General features: G+C 47.2%; 1 protein-coding gene across 1 annotated transcript in view; it reads right to left on the minus strand.

The window, feature by feature from the left end:
• NIPAL1 (NIPA like domain containing 1) overlaps positions 1 to 18864 on the minus strand; it is an 85744-nt gene that overhangs the window by 3909 nt on the left and 62971 nt on the right. Inside the window, exons 3-4 of the mRNA XM_040334965.1 lie at positions 2888 to 2944; positions 1063 to 1153 (exon numbers count right to left, since the gene is read on the minus strand). Of these exons, the coding sequence (XP_040190899.1) occupies positions 1063 to 1153; positions 2888 to 2944 (148 nt within the window). The remainder of the gene's footprint in view (positions 1 to 1062; positions 1154 to 2887; positions 2945 to 18864) is intronic.

Consider the following 18864-nt stretch of genomic DNA (forward strand, 5'->3'; position numbering starts at 1 on the left):
GACTGTGTATGTGACTGCCGACGTGACTGAAAGCCAAGTGAACAGGAGATGACGGCTCAGTGATTCCCTCACTGCACGAGAGATGGTGAGGCTGCAAATGGGCATCAGGCTGCATTGATAAGAGAGGGGCTGCAAATGGGCACATAGGTTGCATTGAGGCTGCAGATGGACACAGATTAGGCTGCAGATGGACTCAGATCAGGCTGCATTGAGGCTGAAGATGGACACTGACCATTATTTTGCTTCAAAGTGGTTTATTTAAAAAAAAAAATGTCTCCTAAAACTCCCCTCTTAAATTGAATTTGTGTGTTATACACCTGTGTGTGTTATACGCCGATAAATACGGTATATAATTTGTTGGTGACATTTTATTAAGTGATGTTTAGGTGCACTAGAAGCCACTGTATATCATTAATGTGCACAGAGAGACAGATTTAAACACTAAAGCCGTGTACACACTATCGTTTTTTCCGATGAAAACAGACCGATGGACTGTTTTCATCGGACAAACCGATTGTGTGTGGGCCCCATCAGTCTTTTTTCCATCGGTGTTAAAAAATAGAACATATTTAAAAAATTTCCTATGGATAAAGAAACAATAGAAAAATCCGATCGTCTGTGTGGAACTCCATCGGAGAAAAATCCACACATGCTCAGAATCAAGTCGACGCATGCTCGGAAGCATTGAACTTAATTTGTTTTCGGCTCGTCGTAGTGTTTTACGTCACCGCGTTTTGGCACGGTCGAAATTTAGTCTGATAGTGTGTCTGCAAGACTGATGAAAGTCAGCTTCATCGGATAGCCGACGAAAAAATCCATCGGATTAGATTTCAATCAGATATCCGATCGTGTGTACAGGGCTTAAGGGAACCGTTCACTGAAGGAGATTTTGCATTCTTTGTTAGCTAAGTGCCCATACTGGCATGAATGACCAGGATCTTGGTTGAACAAAACTTCCTCATGTCTGTACACACCCAATAAGACTAAAATGCTCACAGATGAAAACTCTGTGTACATGATATGGTTATCAAGGTTATTTACATCACTGCAATCCATACTTACCATACAAGAACACTCAGTGCTCCTAGTGGCGTCACCAGAGTGGCCGGTGCAAATGCATATGCTGCAAAGTTCGCACCTTCTCCTGCCGCCACTAGCAATGAAAAAATAGGATTGTTATAAAAGGGCACAGCAATTATCTTAACAGTTGATAATAATGTAATGATAAAATTGTTTAAAAAAAAGTTGGGCGTTAAAAGCACTCCACACTACTAATTTTGAAATCAATATTTTTATTATTACATATTCCTAAAACCATAGGATTGCAGGTCAAACATAAAAAATAATATTGACACATGATACAAGATGGCACATAAACCACTGTCATTTACATCACTAACACCATTTCCCTGTACAGTTTGTATACATGTAATTAATGTTGTAACCCATCCAGTAACATTTGGGGTACATTGTCAGGGCAAGTGGATGGGTTAGAGCATTAACTGGATGTATACATATAGATCAATAGTGTTAGTGATGTAAAGAATGGTGGATTGTGTACAATCTGGTACTACATATCATGATTCAATATTTTTGTATGTTTTTACCTGCAATTTTATGATCTTAAGAAGATAAAATAATAAAAATATGATATGTAGATTTCTTGTGTTTGGTTCCCTTAAAGTCTATGGGCCAGATCCACAAAAGGGATACGACAGCGTAACTGCTGTTACGCCGTCGTATCCCTGTTTCTAACTATGGAACTGATCCACAGAATCAGTTTTCCATAGTTAGGCAGAAGATCCGGCATGTGTAAGGGACTTACACTGCCGGATCTTAGGATGCAGTACCGCATCCGCCGCTGGGGGCATTTCGTGTCAAAATACCGCCTCGGGTATGCAAATTAGCACTTACGGAGATCTACAAAGCTTTTCAGCTTCGTTTTTTCTCCGTAAGTTTTAGTTTGCAAACGCAAAATTAGGGCTGCTTTTACAAAGTGTAAACTGTTTACACCTTGTAAAAACAGACCTTTCTGGCCAGCGACGCGATTTTTTTTTTGATTTTTTTTGGCGCCGTATCTTTTTTTTTTTCGACGCAACTTTATTGACCCGTCGCAATCCACAAAGCTCGGCGTAACGTAATTTTGCGCTATGCACGTCGGGAAAATGACGTCACGAGCATGCGCAGTACGGCCGGCGCGGGAGCGCGCCTAATTTAAATGGGAATCGCCCCCATAAAAATAGGAACGCCTTGCGCCGGCGGAATTTAAGTTACATAGCCCAAAATTTCTAGGTAAGTGCTTTGTGGATCGGGCACTTAGGTAGAAATTTTAAGGCAGTGTAACTTAAATGGAAAAAATTAAGTTACGCCGGATCTTTGTGGATTACCCCCTATATTTTTTCCAATGTTTCTGTTAATATATGGATGTGGTACTAGTCTAGCAGCCCATAATATTATATACAATAATTGTATTAAAATCAACATGAACCCAAAAGCATTATATTGGGAATTCTCAATATAATAAGACGTGGCACTGTTTACTCCTTGAGTATCCACAGGACCACTCTGTTCTGATACAACTAATATTTTCATTAACCCAAAAAGCAGTCATTAATAAGATATGAAGCATTATGTCTTACTTTACTATTGAAAATGCTAGGAAACACAAGTATTATAATGATCACCAATAGGAATATGTGAGAACTGATGTAAACAAAGCAGGGCGGGTACGAAGGACACACGGTGCATTGTTCTGTCTCCTCTCCAATGAATGCACATTTGTACATACACATGTACTGGACTGAGGATGTCTCATTTAGTTGGCTCAGCCATAAGTAAATCATTATTGCATTGATTTTCTCAGAAAACAAAGATTTGTTTGACTTACTTGAGAGAAGCCCAGCCCACCAAAGCCATTCTCTGAGGTATGAGAATCCACCCTGCCCTGAAACAAAATATTTTTTATTGTTAGACAGAAACTTCACTAAGATACATATTGTATTATGAGACAAGGCATCGCCACAAATTTGACATATCAGTAAGTGTCTAATCAATCAAAAATACTAATAATAGCTAATGGCAGAAAGTAGCAGTCCTGCTACAATCAATAAGGATACTTAATGCAACTCTGTCATACCTGTATATGTAAAGTGTATAAATCAAGCTTGTACCTAAAAGAAGAGCGGGAATGCCTCCTTTTCCTTCTGCCAGTGAACTCCAGTCTGTTTGGGAGCAATGGTTTCCTGAACCAGTAAGATCTCTGGAAGACTTATAGTGGATCTAAAGTCACTGGGGTAGATTCAGGTACCTGTTACGGCGGCGTATCTCCAGATACGCCGCCGTAATTTCAAATCTGCGCCGGCATATCGTTACGCCGATTCTTAAAGGCAGATACGCTTAAAAAATAGGCTTCCTCCGCCGACGTAACTTGAATGCGGCGGCGTATAATTGTGTGCAATATTACGCTGGCCGCTAGGGGCGCTTCCGTTTTTTTGGGCGTAGAATATGCAAATTACCTAGATACGCCGATTCACAAACATACTTACGCCCGGCGCAATTTAGTTACGTTGTTTACGTTAGGCTTGTTCGGCGTAAGGTTGCTCCTGCTATTAGGTGGCGCAGCCAATGTTAAGTATGGACGTCGTTCCCGCTTCGAAATTTGAATTTTTTACGTCGTTTGCGTAAGTCGTTCGGGAATAGGGCTGGACGTAATTTACGTTGCGGCGTACTCGGGAGCAATGCACACTGGGATATGTACACGGACGGCGCATGCCCCGTTCGTACAAAACGTCAATCACGTCAGGTCATCATCCTGTGCATGTGCAGCTCAGTGTACATCACTGGCACTATCCCTGTGTGCCGAATGACAGACTCTTGTGCGTGTGCAGCTCAGCATACATCACTGGCACGATCCCTGTGTGCTAGCATGACAGACTGTGCATGTGCAGCTCAGCGTACATCACTGGCACGATCCCTGTGTGCTAGCATAACAGACTCCTGTGCATGTGCCGCTCAGCTTATATCACTGGCACGACTCCTGTGTGCTGGATGACAGACTCCTGTGCATGTGCAGCTCAGCTTACATCACTGGCACGATTCCTGTGTGCTAGCATGACAGACTCCTGTGCATGTGCAGCTCAGCATACATCACTGGCACGATTCCTGTGTGCTGTTAGACCGACTCCTGTGCATGTACAGCTCAGCTTACATCACTGGCATGATTCCTGTGCATGTGCAGCTCAGCTTACATCACTGGCATGATCCATGTGTGCTGGATGACAGACTCCTGTGCATGTGCCGCTCAGCTTATATCACTGGCACGACTCCACGTGTGCGGGATGACAGACTCATGTGTATGTGCATGTGTATGTGCAGGAGTGATGCCCTCCTGCCCCAGCCAATGAACATGGCCGAAGACCAACACCCAGTAGAAGATACCAGCACCAGCAAGAAACAGGAAATTCAGGAAAGGAAGGGACTGATAAATATGACATATTTACCAGACCCTTCACCACTCTCCATCATGTAGGCTCCTATTGCGTGCTTTCAGCTGCTGGCTGAAAGGAGAGGAGGGAAGCCAGAAGCATTGCGAGAGTAGGGGTGCACACAGGGGGGCCCCTGGGCAGCAAGGGGAAATGTATGGTGCCAATCCCTGTATGGCTCTCTCTGCAGCAGCTGAAAGCCAACCAGAGGGAGAAGAGAAGAAGCCTGATTTCAGCTGCTGCAGAAAGAGCCATACAGGGGATTGGTTCCAGTAATTGCCCCATCTACCACACCAATCTATCTTCAGCAGCTGAAAGTCAACCGGAGGGAGAAGGGAAGAAGCCTGCTTTCAGCTGCTGCAGAAAGAGGGGAATGGTTCCAATAATCGACCCCTGCCGCACTGATCACCCTCCCTGCCCACATCCAATTCACCTTGATGCCTGGGCCCCGTACAGCCTGATCGGTGGTACCCCCCCCCCCCCTTATCCATGGCCCTGCCTCTTTGTGTCATACCAGGTATGGGATCCCCTTCCCACAACCTCCTAGGCCATCCTTTAATCAGACATATGCAGGTCTCCACATTCAAACTATGCTTCTGTATACATTCAAATTCAGCCATGTGAGTTTCTGCCTGTTGTAATGTATTATCATGACAGAACACATGCCATATTTTGCAAATCTCATTCTTTACAGGGTGCCTGTAGTGTTCTTTTCGGGTTCTTTTTTCAGTTCTGAAAATTTTAAGATATTTTGGAAGAGTGTGAAGCCCTACCCATGCACTTATCCCCACCCCCATACTATCGCTTTAATTTACATAGGCTATGCTATTACATAATTAATTATACAAGATATTTTTATATGCTGATATTGTCAATAGCTTCAGGTCACAAATTACATACCAACAGTTTGCTGGAGTTTGCTAAAGTTCAATTTCAGCCTTACAACTATGCAGTCTTGCAAAGTTGTACAGACACCTCTCCTGTACTGAAATTACTTAGGTTGGCCATAAATGGATAACAATTCTGCAGAAACCAGTTGAATTTTGATCCATGTATGGGTGTTCCCCATTCATGAGAAGTCAATCTTCGAGGCTGCTGTAAAATTGACATGTAAATTCCTTACATGGAAAAGTGTAAATAAGACATGTAACTATCAAATGACCACACTAAGCAGGAGAGCACAGCATGGTCAGCTCTCTAAATGAGCTGGCAAATCAGTGTGCTCTCCTCGAATGATCAGACTTGTCCTGACACCCCCCCCCCCTTGCACAGCCATTCATTGGGAAGCTCAGTGTCCTGCTGTTTTGCCTTCCCCAAGCTCTTATGCAGATAAAACCAGAGTGAACAGAGGAAGTGTGATCACTAAAAAAAAAGGAAAAATGTATTTATAATAGTTTCTTTATATCTATACACAAATGTTTTGCCCTTCATTTAAATTTTAAGCATAATGGGTTGTTTTACATGGTGATTGTTTACAATCACTTTAGGTTAGAGTGTAAAGAGAGTAGAACCCCTGTCAGGTTTTTAGCACTGTTGGTGTTCCCATTAGGGAGATTCACCCTCTCTATTTGTCCTGTTTACCATCCTTATTGAAAGTAAAAAAGTATTTGACTTATCATCATAACAGTAATAGAGGGGAGATCTATTAATGGACACGCTAGTACTGGTGACATGCCGGGATTCCCACACTTTCGAGGGATTTCCACATACTTCCTGTTCTGGCTATCAGACAGGAAGTGAATGGAAAGCTCCCCTATGGAACACTCTGTTGGAGATTATAACCCTTCCTTACTCTATCCAAAATGACAAAAAGGTTTTGCCCTTAGTGACACTTTCACAATTTTAATCCTTATGCTCCTAGCATTAGTAAACTACCCTTTACGCTTACTCATAATGGATGTGGCTATAAATACTAGGGAGCAGTGGCGTCGCTAGGGGGTGGCTTCTGGGGCTATAGCCCTGAATCTGGTACCCATAGCCCCAAGTCTCTTACCAGGTGTCATTGTTGCCAACCACCCATTAATTTACGGGCAGCCCGTATATTTCAGCCCATTTTCAGGCTGCCCATAAATGGCTGTTATGGGCAGCAGGGCCCACAAAAAAGATAGCCGCGGGCCGACCATGCAATTGCACATGCGCTATTCTGAAGCCTGCTGGGCTCGGAAAAGATCGTACAAACTCGGCCGGGCGGCGCATGTGCGGTAATGTAATGTTGCCACCTGGCGCCATTTTTAAATGGAAGGCACTCGTTCTCGGCCATGCAGCATTCGTGCCTTGCCAGTGACTTGCTACAGCAAAGGTGGATGAGGAGACATAGGCCCAGATTCTCAAAGGACTTACGACGGCGTATCGCCATGTACGCCGTCGTAAGTCCGAATGAGAGCCGTCTTATCTATGCGGCTGATTCTTAGAATCAGTTACGCATAAATTCGGCTAAGATACGAGCGGCTTAAATCTCTTACGCCGTCGTATCTTAGTTGCATATTTACGCTGGCAGCTTGGTGGCGCTTCCGTAGATTTACGCGTTGAATATGCTAATGAGCTAGATACGCTGATTCACGAACGTACGTGCGCCCGGCGTAGCAAGATATGTTGTTTACGTAAGACATACACCGGCGAAAAGTTACCCCTCATAAAGCAGGGGTAAGTCATGTTAGGTATGGACGTCGGAAACATACGAACAGCGTCGTGTTTTACGTCGTTTGCGTAAGTCGTCCGTGAATGGGGCTGGACGTAATTTACACTCACGTCGAAAGCATTTACTATTTGTGCCGTAATTTTGAGCATGCGCACTGGTATACGTTCACGGACGGCGCATGCGCCGTTCGTTAAAAACGTCAATCACGTCGGGTCACGATACATTAACATAAAACACGCCCATACTAGCCTACTTTGAATTACTCGGGCTTACGCCGGCACAGTTACACTACGCCGCCGTAACTTTGGCCGCAAGTTCTTTGAGAATAAGGGACCTGCCTCACTAAGTTACGGCGGCGTAGTGTATCTGAGATACGCTACGCCCGCCTATAGATTGGCGCGTTTTTGAGAATCTGGCCCAAGGAGGATAAGTAGGACACAGTAGGACATTACTGGGAGGTGAAGCCAGCAGAGGAGGACACTGGTGTGCACAGTGCCTGTGAACTGGAGAGGTGAAAGGGGCATAGCAGACACTGATGTGGAAAGGTATGGTAATATGAAGGGGGACCAAGGAGAAACCACCATGTCCACAGCCTCTAACCATCTCCTGTTACTGTATCATGTCTGCAGCCTTTGACCATCTCCTCTATCATGTCTGCAGTATCCCTCTCCTGTATCCTGTCTGCAGTCTTTGATCATCTCCTGTATCATGTCTGCAGTCTCTGACCCTCTCTTGTATCATGCCTGCAGTCACTGATCATCTCTTGTATCATGTCTGCAATCTCTGATTATCTCTTGTATCATGTCTGCAGTCTCTGACCATCTCCTGTATCCTATCCGCAGTCTCTGACCCTCTCCTGTATCCTGTCCACAGTCTCTGACCATCTCCTGTATCATGTCTGCATTCTCTGACCCTCTCCTGTATCATGTCCACAGTCTCTGCCCATCTCTTGTATCATGTCTGCAGTCTCTGACCGTCTCCTGTATCCTGTCCATAGCCTCTGAGCCATCTGACCATCAACACTAAGATATGTAATGATATTTTTTATATATATATACACACACACACATACACACACACACACACAAACATGTACTGTATATTGAATACATGTGTCTGCCGGCCCAAGCATATGACTTTGGCCAATTATGGCTCAGGGGGTTTAGTACACGCCCCACACTATAAAAGGCCGCCTGGAAGTCGGCCTTGTGTAGTGTGTTGCGGTGGTTAACAGTGGACAGAGAGAGTGTAATTTTTTTCAGTTAGATAGAGCAGGCAGGCAGGCAGGCTAGTCAGTTAGGCCTCGTACAGACGGATGGACTGTTTTCAGCGCACATGTCCGCCCGGAGATTTCTGTCTGATGGTTGTACACACCATCAGACAGAAATCCGCGCGTACACGATAACACGGTTACGTGCGCGGCCCTGGAAGTTTAATGCTTCCACGCATGCGTCGAATCACTTCGACGCATGCGAGGGATGGCGGCCGATCGGACATGTACGGTGAGTCTGTACAGACGACCGAACATCTCCGACGGACAGGCTTCCAGCGGACATGTTTCTTAGCATGCTAAGAAACATTTGTCCGCCGGAAAACGGTCGGCTGGACAAATGTCCGCTGGAAACCTGTCCGGTCGGCCGTACACACGACCGAACATGTCTGCTGAAACTGGTCCGCGGACCAGTTTCAGCAGACATGTTCGGTCGTGTGTACGGGACCTTAGAGTTACAGTGTGTAGAGGATATATATGCATCCCAGGTGTTGTATATATATTTATACACTGTATTGAGTTTAGTTAGATCCGCTCTTCCTAATATACTGACAGGCAGGCAGGTGATTGTGCTAGCTGCAGTATTATCACGTGGTGTACTGGCTGTGTCCTCTGCAGTGTGCACCTAAAGCTACGTGGTGTGTGTATTGTCTGTGTCTTCTGCACATTGTGCACCTGAAGCTACGTAAAGCTGGTGTTTCTCATATTTATTCCAAAAGGCAGGGATCTGCTCATATTAATACCACATGCAAGTACTTTCATGTGGTGTACTTTCTGTGTCCTCTGCAGTGTGCACCTAAAGCTACGTGGTGTGTGTACTGTCTGTGTCCTCTGCACATTGTGCACCTAAAGCTACGTAAAGCTGGTGTTTCTCATTATTATTCCTAGAGGCAGGGAGCTTGCAAAAAAATGGAGAGCCAGGATGGCTTTGGCCAATTATGGCTCAGGGGGTTTAGTACACGCCCCACATTATAAAAGGCCACCTGGAAGTCGGCCTTGTGTAGTGTGTTGCGGTGGTTAAGAGTGGACAGAGAGAGAGTGTCATTTTTTGCAGTTAGATAGAGCAGGCAGGCAGTCTAGTCAGTTAGAGTTACAGTGTGTAGAGGATATATATGCATGCATCCCAGGTGTTGTATATATATTTATACACTGTATTGAGTTTGGCTAGATCCGCTCTTCCTAATATACTAACAGGCAGGCAGGTGATTGTGCTAGCTGCAGTATTCTCATACTCAAAGCTACGTGGTGTGTGTACTGTCTGTGTCCTCTGCACATTGTGCACCTAAAGCTACGTAAAGCTGGTGTTTCTCATATTTATTTCTAGAGGCAGGGATCTGCTCATATTAATACCACAGGCAAGTACTTTCACGTGGTGTACTGTCTGTGTCCTCTGCAGTGTGCACCTAAAGCTACGTAGTATGTGCACTGTCTGTGTCCTCTGCACATTGTGCACCTAAAAATACGTAAAGCTGGTGTTTCTCATATTTATTCCAAGAGGCAGGGATCTGCTCATATTAATACCACAGGCAAGTACTTTCATGTGGTGTACTTTCTGTGTCCTCTGCAGTGTGCACCTAAAGCTACGTGGTGTGTGTACTGTCTGTCCTCTGCACATTGTGCACCTAAAGCTACATAAAGCTGGTGTTTCTCATATTTATTCCTAGAGGCAGGGATCTGCTCATATTAAAACCACAGGCAGGGGATCATTCTACAAGTACTTTCACGTGGTATACTGTCTGTGTCCTCTGCAGTGTGCACCTAAAGCTACGTAGTGTGTGCACTGTCTGTGTCCTCTGCACAGTGTGCACCTAAAGCTACGTAAAGCTGGTGTTTCTCATATTTATTCCTAGAGGCAGGGATCTGCTCATATTAATACCACAGGCAGGGATCAGCAGGTATTGTCAGTATTTGTGAGCTACATCTCCCTGCAGGCCATTAGTATGTCTGGAAGCACAACAAGGAGAGGCAGAGAGTCACGAGCCGATAAAAGAGGGCAAGCAGGCTCTGCGTCTAGAGGCAACCGTGCTTTTCGTGGACACGGTGCATCCTCATTAGCACGTGGCCGTGTGACACGCTTGTCATTTTTTTCGGCAGCTGGCCGTGTTGAGCCGCAACATGCCGAAGACTTGGTAGAGTGGATGACCAAGCCGTCCTCCTCATCCTCTCTCACCCAGGCTCAGGGTACTTTGTCTGGCAAAGCAGCTGCCAACGTGGCCTCTTCCCTCTGCTCAATGGCATCAGTCACTCCTTCCCTAGCCCCACCATGTCCTCCTGAGGAGTCCCCCGAACTGTTTGACCACAGTGTTCGGTACATGCTGCAGGAAGATGCGCAGCGTTTTGAAGGTTCCGATGATGGTACACAGCTAGAGGAAGGCAGTAACGTGAGCCCAGAGAGAGGGTGTGCCGAAGAAGGACAGCAATCTGGCAGTCATGTTCCCCCAGATGCAGCATACTGCCAGGTTTTCTACAGTGATGAGGAGGGAGGGGATTATGAGGTCACTGACTCCACGTGGGTGCCTGAGAGGAGGAGGAGGCACATCTCCAACGAGGCAGGATGCCCTCCAGGAGCCAGCATAAGGGCAGCACACTGACTGCATCACAACGCAGAGCTCCGCATGTGCAGGTCGCTGCTGTCTCTCAGCGTTATTCCAAAAGTTCTTTGGTGTTGGCCTTTTTTGAGACGAGTGCATCAGATCGCACCGCTGCTATTTGCAACATATGTCTCAAGCGTATCTTGCGTGGCCAAAACATCACCCGCGTGGGCACCACATGCTTGACCAGACATATATCAACCTGCCATGCAGTTCGTTGGCAAGCGTACCTCAAAGACCCACACCAAAGAACAAAACGGACCTCTCCTTGCTCCTCATCAGCTGGGATCTCCAACCCCACTATACCTTCAGTCCTCTCTGAAGCCTGCTGTCAGGGACCTGCCAATAGGCTCCGGCGTGCACGCATGCGCACACTTACTGTTGGTCAGAATCAGCACCAATCACCTATTCATGTGCGCAGGCGCGTCCCACATGCACACGGATATGTGCCAAATGCGCGCATCTGTGCGCCAAATGTGCGCGCTCGTATGCGCGTGCATGCGCCTACTACACGCGCACGTGCACGACGGCGGGAACGCGTGCGTGCTCGTTAATGCGCGATTGGCGCCACTCAGCCTTTAAAAAGCAAGCAGCTGCAGTGACACTTTGCTGTCTGATCTGCAGCATTGTATCAGTGAAACCTGTGACCTGTTGTAACCTGTTACCTCAAACCGACCCGGCTCCGTCTGACCATCTGACCCTCTCCACTCCGACCCCTGGCTTGCTCTGACTCCGCTCTGCTCTCCTTCCCATCGTTACCAGACCCTGTGCCTGAATCTGACTACGCTTGCTTAACCCACCTGATTATCTGCTAACCCGGTTTGCTTCACCAGCTCCTGCTATCCAGTGCCTGTGCCAGCTCCAGAGACGCTGTCTCCTACAACCACCGTCCCGAAGGACCACCAACGCTGCCGGGCTGCTATCATCACCAGGCACTCCTACCTCGCCGCGCTCCCGAGCTTGCTGTCCCAACTCCAGCAGCTCCAGAGCCGGGGCTGTAAGAGAGGCCTCCTCCTGCACACTAGGCTCTGGCTACAAGGTACGTTCCAGTACATAACACCTGCACTGATAGGACTGAAGGTGTAGAATTAGGTGTGTCACAGCCAAGTACTTGCGGGCAATCTACTATCGGTACACCGACGTCAGATTGTACCAGGCAAATTTCCCTGCCCCAGCTGCTGCAGCGCCAAAAGAAGTTCTCTCCCAGCCATCCACATGCCCAGCGGTTGAATGCTAGCTTAGCTAAATTGCTAGCACTTCAACTGCTGCCTTTTCAGTTGGTAGATTCTGCCCCCTTCCGTGAGTTTGTGGAATGTGCGGTACCTCAGTGGCAAGTTCCCAAACGCCACTTTTTCTCACGGAAGGCGATTACGGCTCTCTACAGGCATGTGGAAGGCAAGGTCCATGCCTCGCTGGACATAGCGGTCAGTGGTAAGGTGCATATTACCGCTGACTCATGGTCCAGCAGGCATGGACAGGGACGTTATCTATCTTTCACGGCGCATTGGGTGACTCTGCTGGCAGCTGGGAAGGACGCAGGACAAGGTACCGTAGTGTTGGAGGTTGTTTCACCACCACGCCTTCAAAATGCTACTACTGGTTGTGACACACCTCTCTCTCCACCCCCTCCTCTTCTTCTTCCTCCGTGGCCTCTTCCTGTTCTGATGTGTCCTCAGAACCAGCGGTGCTCCGTAGACGTTCAAGGGGTTACGCAGGTACACAGGCAAAGAGATGCCATGCGGTGCTTGAGCTGGTGTGCTTGGGGGACAGGAGCCACACTGGGGCAGAGGTTCTGTCAGCTTTGCAGGGGCAGGCTCAGAGGTGGTTGACGCCACGCCAGCTTAAGCCAGGAATGGTGGTTTGCGACAATGGCACCAACCTACCTGCGACAGGGACAACTGACCCATGTGCCCTGTTTTGCTCATGTCCTTAACTTGGTGGTGCATCGGTTCTTGGGCAGGTACTCGGGCTTACAGGATGTCCTGAAGCAGGCCAGGAAACTCTGTGTGCATTTCCGATGATCATATAATGCCAGTGCTCAGCTGGCAGACCTCCAAAAGGAATACAACCATGCCCAAGAACCGCCTAATCTGTGACATGCCCACCAGGTGGAACATGCTGCACATGCAGCAGAGGGCCATCAATTAGTATCTGTGCCAATATGGCAGCAGGACAGTGGGCCATGATCAGGGATGCATGCACTGTCCTGTCACCATTTGAGGAGGCCACGAGGATGGTGAGCAGTGACAGTGCATGCATCAGTGACACTGTCCCTCTTATTCACCTGTTGGAGCACACGCTGTGTGAAATAATGGACAGGGCCCTTGAGGCAGAACAGAGGGAGGAAGAGGAGAACTTCCTTACCTAACAAGGCCCCCTTTATCCAGACAGTGTTCCTGCTTGCCCGCCTATCACACAGGAAGAGGACGAGGAGGAGGAGGATTGTGTCAGCATGGAGGTGGAGCCTATCACTCAGCAGCAGCAGCAGTCTTCAAGGGATCAATTACAGTCCCAAGAAACCCATGGACTTGTACGTGGCTGGGACAATCATGTCGTCCTCAGTGACCCAGAGGACTCCGCACCGAATGCCTCAGCAAACCTACGCTGTATGTCCTCCCTGATCCTGCAAAGCCTGCGGAAGGATCCTCGTATTCATGCTATCAAGGAGAGGGATCATTACTGGCTGGCAACCCTCCTTGATCCACGTTACAAGAGTAAATTTGCGGACCTTATCTTGCCGGCGCAGAGGGAGCAGAAGATGAAACATCTCCGGGAGGCCTTGCAGAAAGGTCTGTGCAATGCGTTCCCAGAGACTGGGAGGTTACAAAATCCTGGTCCTGGACAACGTGTTGCTGAGGCTTTGGTGAGTCACAGAAAGAGCGGTGGAGAAAGTGACCGTCTGACCGATGCGTTCAGACAATTTATTAGTCCGCAGCCCCAAGGTGTGACCGGTTCCAGCAACCATCGCCTGCGTCTGTTTTACATGTTGCGGGAATACCTAGGGGCAAGATCAGACTTGGACACCTTTCCCACCAAAAATCCTCTAGCTTACTGGGTCTTGAGGATGGATCACTGGCCAGAGCTTGCACAGTACACAATTGAGCTACTCTCCTGTCCTGCATCCAGCGTTCTTTCAGAACGCACATTCAGTGCTGCTGGAGGCTTTGTAACCGATGACAGGGTGCGCCTCTCCACCGACTCGGTCGATCGACTGACCTTCATAAAAATGAATCAGGCTTGGATCACCACCAGCTACCAAGCACCTGATGCTGATGTAACTGAATATTTTTTTTTGAAATGTCAGATCCCTTCAAGACTGCCTATGCTGATGCTGAGTGACTATCCTGTTATGCTGAGTTACTATCCTTTTCCTCCTCAATGATCATGCTGATAGCTTGTAAGAACATTTTTGGTTCTGGGCACCGTCCTCAGTGTCTAAGGCCCAATTTTTATGCCCCTGTTTACAAAATTTTTGATGCAATACTTTACAGCGGGCTCATTCCTGCGCTCCAACTAGAGTATCTGTGAGGGGTTGCAGTGTTGTGGCACCAGCACTGTCAGGTCACCTGTGGCCAGGTGACAGATGCACCCGCAAATGCACTACCGATGCAGATGCACTACCGCAAAGTAGTGAACCTAATAGCCGACTGCTGAAGATGGACAGGAAACGTGAACCCAAGATTCCCCAGGGTGCGGAGTCTAAGGTCCAGCAGGTGTTCACCAGAGCCTCTAGTGGTGAGGATGGCCTGCGCTGCAGCTGAACCCAGGTCGCGACCCCTGGGGTCCCCCAGGTCACGCTCCGTAGGGAGAGAGGGGAAGCAGCCTCTAATGGAGACATGAGGAGAAGGTAATGCTGCCAGACATTATTGCATGTCCATGACAAGCACCAGTGCCTAAGGCACAATTTTTCTTCCCCTGTTTAACAGGGGCGTGTAATTACAATTCTTGATCTAATATTTCACAGCAGGGCCCATTCCTGCTCCCACCAAGAATAACTGTGAGGGCTTACAGTGTTGTGGCACCAGCACCACCACCACCACCAACAAAGGCCCAATTTTTCTGCCCCTGTTCAACAGGGGCATGTAATTACAATTCTTGATCTAATATTTCACAGCAGGGCCCATTCCTGCGCCCACCAAGAGCAACTGTGAGGACTTACAGTGTTGTGGCTCCAGCACCAAAGGCCCAATTTTTCTACCACTGTTCAACAATGGTATGTAATTACAATTCTTGATATAATAGTTCACAACAGGGCGTTCCAGACCCCACCAAGACTAACTGCGAGGGCTTACAGTGTTGTGGCAACACCAACACCTAGGGCCCAAATTTCTGCAGAGTATATACGGCAGGCCCCTACTTTCAAACATCCAACTTACAAACGACTCCTACTTGCAAATGGAAGGAGACAACAGCAAGTGAGAGGAAATCTACCCCTAGGAAGGGAAATTCTCTTCTGTAAGAGGTGTCTCCTGTCCACTGATGCTTTATTACCTGTAACAGAATGACCCGGGACACCCAGAGACTTTGTGAGGATGGGGGATTCTCCTGTGTCAGCATCACTGATAACTCTTGGGTCTGAGTCCACCCTGTGCCCTTTGGGCATGGGGTGGCAAGTGAATCATAATTCATGTATTACATAAGATGGGACATCACTGATAGTTCGTATTTCAGGATTTTGAGATACTGCAAGATGTTGGCCCAACCAGTCAATAGTGACACATTCTATGATTAGCCCTGACTAGTGACATGCTAATTGAGTCAGGGCCTGGAAGACATTTCATTGTCCTTGTGTAAAGGTGTTGTAACGGACAGGTGTTAATCCAGGTCTGCTCCCAGACCTCTAATTATATATGCTAAATACTGTTTATGTGTGATAACACTGTCTAAAGCCTAGTGATGCTCAGAGGTGTGAATAGGTGTCAAGCTGTATGCGGAGACGGAACTCAGTGTGTGATGGGGTTTTGTTTGTTATGATGATAATTATAGGCCGGCGCCGACCTGTCTAGAATGATTAGTAATTAGCCTTAGTGTGTGGATGGGGAGTTGATTGTTCCTTTAATGCCTTGTACGGTATATAAGCTGAGAAGAAACCATTAAAATTGTTTTCATTTGAAACAAGTACAGAGCTGCGTGTCTCGTCTTGATTCTGGGGAAATCGGATGCCTGCTGGTTTGTCTGTGTGTCGGATGAGCTGTCGTAGTTGATGGAAGGTCGTAAACGGTGGTGACCGTTACAGTGGTGGCACAGCAGTGGGATGTTTCCATCGGCAGAAGGACGGCGACAAGGACACAGGACAATGGAGACGCTGTATGAACGGCTGAAGCTCTCTTCCCTCAAGGACTTACTGGAAAGCCGGGGCAGATCGGCCAGCAACCGTAAGAGAAGGGACATTATTGCAGAGCTTGTCCAAATGGATAGAGCTGAAAGGCCCAGCATAACAGACAGGACACCCGATGAAGAGTTTTTTGACCGGGCTGTTAGACGTGGACTGGCACAGTATGGACCTAATCCTCCACCGGAGATCATAGACCAGGTTATAGCGGCTGTGGATGCCAGTTGGCTAGAGCAAAGAGGTGCTGCAGCAGCAGAAGTCACAGCAGCACCAACTGAAGAGAGGGGAGAGGTACAGATGCCAGTCACCATGGAAGTGGAGTTCCAGGGAGCCGGGGCAATTGACCCCTCTCCCCAGCAACAAGCTGTGGTGGTAAAGCATTTACTCCCAGCTGAATCTCTGATGGCAGGGCAGGATGCTACTGGCTGCTGCACACAACTTCAGCTTGAGCTGACATCGGGGGATGGGACTGTGGTCTCCCCCCAAAGCGACCCAGCAGAAGAGCTGGCAACAGAGCAGAGTGCCACAAGCCTCTGTTCTCACCTAGCAGGAGAGGGAGTTCCTGGACCAGTGGATGGGACTTCAGTCTCCACTGGTATACCCCAGGGATGGGGGCCAGTTGGCCCAGATCCCCAACAACAGGATGGACTGAGCCCAGTCACCCTGTCTTCTCTCCAGCGGCTGAAAGGACTCCAGGGAGAAGGGCCAGTCCAGGCCTCTCCCCAGCGGCAGGCAGGTTCTCTGAGAGAGACAGAGGTTGGCGGGGTGAGTAATGCTCTGTTTGGAGAAATTTATTTGGGGTACGGTATGGATACCAGCATTGGAGGACTGGATCTACTGACTGACTTCGAAATCAACCCGTTCGGGGTCTCCTCCTGTGTCAGTCTCCCACCTAAAGGGGAGAGATGTAACGGAATGACCCGGGACACCCAGAGACTTTGTGAGGATGGGGGATACTCCTGTGTCAGCGTCACTGATAACTCTTGGGTCTGAGTCCACCCTGTGCCCTTTGGGCATGGGGTGGCAAGTGAATCATAATTCATGTATTACATGAGATGGGACATTACTGATAGTTCATATTGCAGGATTTTGAGATACTGCAAGATGTTGGCCCAACCAGTCAATAGTGACTCATTCTATGATTAGCCCTGACTAGTGACATGCTAATTGAGTCAGGGCCTGGAAGACATTTCATTGTCCTTGTGTAAAGGTGTTGTAACGGACAGGTGTTAATCCAGGTCTGCTCCCAGACCTCTAATTATATATGCTAAATACTGTTTATGTGTGATAACACTGTCTAAAGCCTAGTGATGCTCAGAGGTGTGAATAGGTGTCAAGCTGTATGCGGAGACGGAACGTCTGCCTAGGGAACTCAGTGTGTGATGGGGTTTTGTTTGTTATGCTGTTAATTAAGGAATGTGCAGTGATTAGACATGATAATTATAGGCCGGCGCCGACCTGTCTAGAATGGTTAGTAATTAGCCTTAGTGTGTGGGTGGGGAGTTGATTGTTCCTTTAATGCCTTGTACGGTATATAAGCTGAGAAGAAACCATTAAAATTGTCTTCATTTGAAACAAGTACAGAGCTGCGTGTCTCGTCTTGATTCTGGGGAAATCGGATGCCTGCTGGTTTGTCTGTGTGTCGGATGAGCTGTCTTAGTTGATGGAAGGTCGTAAACGGTGGTGACCGTTACATTACCAATCCTTGTTTCACAAAAAAAAACAAATTTTCAAATAATCATTTGTCTTTGGGACAGAAAGTGAATTGCAATCTTCTGAACAGATGCGCACAGACAGCAAAACAAATGTTACAGGGGTCTTCTCTATGTTTTCCGAAAAGCTTAAAAATAGATTTTTTTGGCTGGAGCTACACTTTAAAAAAGTACCAGTTCAAAATTACAGATTCTACTTAACAACAAACCTACAGTCCCTGTCTTGTTTGCACGCCTGTATACTGCTGTTCAAAGTATATAGGGCCAAAGGGGCTGGTAATGACCTGGGGGAGGGGGACGGGGAAACCCATGCTATTTTTTTCAATGATTTTCATCCTTATTGCAGGGACCAGACATTACATTAAAGCCGCAAGCAGTTTTAAATGACTTTTTTCTTATAGTAATCTCATTTTGTGCAGGGACAGTTCTAAACACGTGCCACTTCACATGCATACTATAGACACCCAGCAGGTACGATATTTAAAGGAATTTTTTAATTTTTTTTTCACTTTAAGTATCATTAAAATCACTGCTCCAGAAAAAACGACCGTTTTTAAAACTTGTTTTTTCATTGATACATGTTCCCTGGGGCAAGACCCGGATTCTCAAACCCATTTTACGTCAATAACTTGCATATTAGACTTCAATGGGGTTCTAAAAGTTTGCGCGAACGTTTGGTCCGTTCGAAGGTTCTGGTGTGAACCGAACGAGGGGGTGTTCGGCTCATCCCTAATTGTTAGAAAATTATAACATTGTAGAAATAAACACTAGGAAAGTTTTTTTTTTGCAGTCACAATTGTGTCTATGACTATCTGCCAATAGATAATAAATGATCACTGG

The sequence above is a fragment of the Rana temporaria genome, chromosome 1 (genome assembly GCF_905171775.1).
Source record: "Rana temporaria chromosome 1, aRanTem1.1, whole genome shotgun sequence".
Classification (NCBI taxonomy): domain Eukaryota; kingdom Metazoa; phylum Chordata; class Amphibia; order Anura; family Ranidae; genus Rana; species Rana temporaria.